General features: G+C 31.3%; 1 protein-coding gene across 4 annotated transcripts in view; it reads left to right on the forward strand.

Moving 5' to 3' along the window:
• LOC106459852 (splicing factor U2AF 50 kDa subunit-like) overlaps positions 1-2,611 on the forward strand; it is a 35,774-nt gene that overhangs the window by 14,081 nt on the left and 19,082 nt on the right. For all 4 annotated transcript variants that reach the window (XM_013919522.2, XM_022386405.1, XM_022386404.1 and 1 more), the window contains one exon: positions 1,295-1,404. In XM_013919522.2, coding sequence (XP_013774976.1) covers positions 1,295-1,404 — 110 coding nt within the window. The remainder of the gene's footprint in view (positions 1-1,294; positions 1,405-2,611) is intronic.

Consider the following 2,611-nt stretch of genomic DNA (forward strand, 5'->3'; position numbering starts at 1 on the left):
TGAAACTGTATCAAGAGTCCGGTGGAGTAGGTACAGGTATATCAGGTCCATGAGCAACAGGTTTTATAGCAGATTGAAGATTTGGATAAGAAATTTCCTTTTTATTTCGAATGTTGTAGCCTTGCATATTACATGAGCAAAAATAGCAGTCATCTCCAAGGTTTCTAGGCTTATGCCAGACAATTGGAATTTCAAAAGGCAAAGACTTTTTCTTACCTTTAGTCCATTGTCTCAACTCTTCAACACAAATGGTGCAAACTTTGTGCAGAGGCCATGATTTGTCTTGTTCCCCAAGTTTTATTCCTAAATATGCATATGTTTTTTGACGAATTCTGTAATGTTTTGCCTTTGTTTCTTTACATCAAATTTACCACAAATATATATTGGGTAATTTACACAAATTCTTGTTGCCACAGCGACAAATAAATAATATTGAAAAGGAAAAAAAATAATGTCAAAGTGCACGCACAAACAAATACTATCAGAAATGACACTCATGTGGCATGTTAACTGTTTATATACTAGCGGTGTGTTTCTCGTGGGTTCTAGAATGATTATTCTAGAGAAATCTGTAACCAGTGGTTGTGAGCAATTTTAAGCATAACAAAATGTGACCTGATTTCAATGAAAATGATTCACTTGTGTAAAAGTACATATGAAGTTTTGTGAAAAATCTGTACGTGATGGAGAAAAATGAATATCATTTTCGTATTCAGCATACAGGAATTACTGTAGAACATGTAAAAAATTTCAAGACAATAAAACCATTGCAGGCCTGTGTAATTATTGCTAATTTTTTTATTTTACACTAAATATTAAACAAAATTAGGAACAAGATTCATTAACTTTAAGTCTTTATTTTACATCATTAGCAAATTTTGATCATGCTTTTTAAACTTTATTATTAGTATATTACTACTATTGGAAAAAAACTTTGTTGCAGTCTTAAGTTTTTAGCATGTTTATGATTTATTTTCAAAGATATGTTTGTAATCTATGGTATGGGAGAAGTTATATATACAAGAAGAGCATTATAGTACACAACTTTTGATGATAAAAGTCTTATAATTTTGGATTTGTATGGATTTAAGGAAAATGGTATGTCATACAATAGTTTGGTAAAAGTATATTGGGAAAATTTTACTCAAAATTGATAAAGTTACTAAGATTCATTACTTTGAGGATGAATAATAAATTCTTTCAGTAGCAACTATTCCTGTATAGTAAGAGAAATGTTAACTTTTAATAAACTCGAGTCACATTTTTAATTGTATTATACATTTTACTTGAATAGTTTTGGTGTAGACAAGAAGAAATTCAGACGAAGAAAACAATCTTTGTACTGGGATGTGCCACCAGCTGGATTTGAACATATCACACCTCTTCAGTATAAAGCCATGCAAGGTAGCACAAAACTGTAAATGGTTTATTCAATAGATATGTTTATAATATTTTAAGTAGGAAGTGAAAGCATCCATTAAGAAATGTATTTAACCCTCTTGCTACTGGCTCATTTGATGACGTGGCCCCAGGTGATGTATATTCATTCATTGCACTCATCCCTTTGTCGAGAAGTATCAAGATTGGGAGCCTTTTTTTTGTATTAGTTTCTTCTTTAATGCTTGGATTTTTTTTTAGCTCCATTATTTGATCTTAAAAATTTTCATTTCAAAGCTCTGAACATAAAATGCTGTGAAATTAAATGTGGATGCTGTTCACTCTTTTTTCTTTCTAGAATTGTAACAAGAAACTACAGTTGTTTATTCTAAATATCTTAAAGCTCATAACAGTAAACATCTGTTTATTCTTATTTTTATTGTTTTATTTCCCTTTTAACAGTGTCTGATAATCCTGCCACACAAGTTGTAAGTCACTCTGTGAATGTGCCTGCCATGTTATCGTATTGAATGATGTAATGCACAAGCTGCTCGTGAGCATACCTTGTGAAAAATTATTTTTCATAATCTTACCTGATCTCACTTAAGAAGTTTCTAATTTTTACATTTTAGTTACTTTTATAATAATAACTAAAGAATACACCTGAAAAACAAGAAATATAGCACTTGAGTCATCTTTTTTTTTTTTGCTGTCGACAGGAAATGGTACTACCACACTAAATAATTTATTTTTTTAAATACTGCAACTAAGAACACAGAATAATAACATACATAAAGCAAATAATTTCTTATAGCTGTCATACTTTTTTCTGATTTTCTAACTATGTGTTAAGCGGCTTTAAAATCTCAGCTATGCTCATCGAGGTGATCCTCATGGGAATAAATTTGAAACTGAATGACGAATTATACATTGCCCTGTACAGAAAACTGTAATATAATGTCATTTGATGGATTAAAACTTTGGCTTTCTATTGGTTATAAATAATGTAATTTAAAATGTTAGAACTATTGGCAGTTTGTGAAAAGAGGATGTGACAGGTGGGCCTGGCAAGTAGGTATGATTTTCTAGTTTACGGCTCTGTAAACAAATAAGATTGAAAGCTCTAAAAATTATACTTTGCCTGAGTAATATCTGTATTATAATGATCAAGGCGCGGCATGGCGAGGTGGTTAAGGCTCTCGACTCGCAATCTGAGGGTCGCGGGTTCGAATTC

This window comes from Limulus polyphemus, unplaced genomic scaffold (assembly GCF_000517525.1).
Source record: "Limulus polyphemus unplaced genomic scaffold, Limulus_polyphemus-2.1.2 Scaffold667, whole genome shotgun sequence".
Lineage (NCBI taxonomy): Eukaryota > Metazoa > Arthropoda > Merostomata > Xiphosura > Limulidae > Limulus > Limulus polyphemus.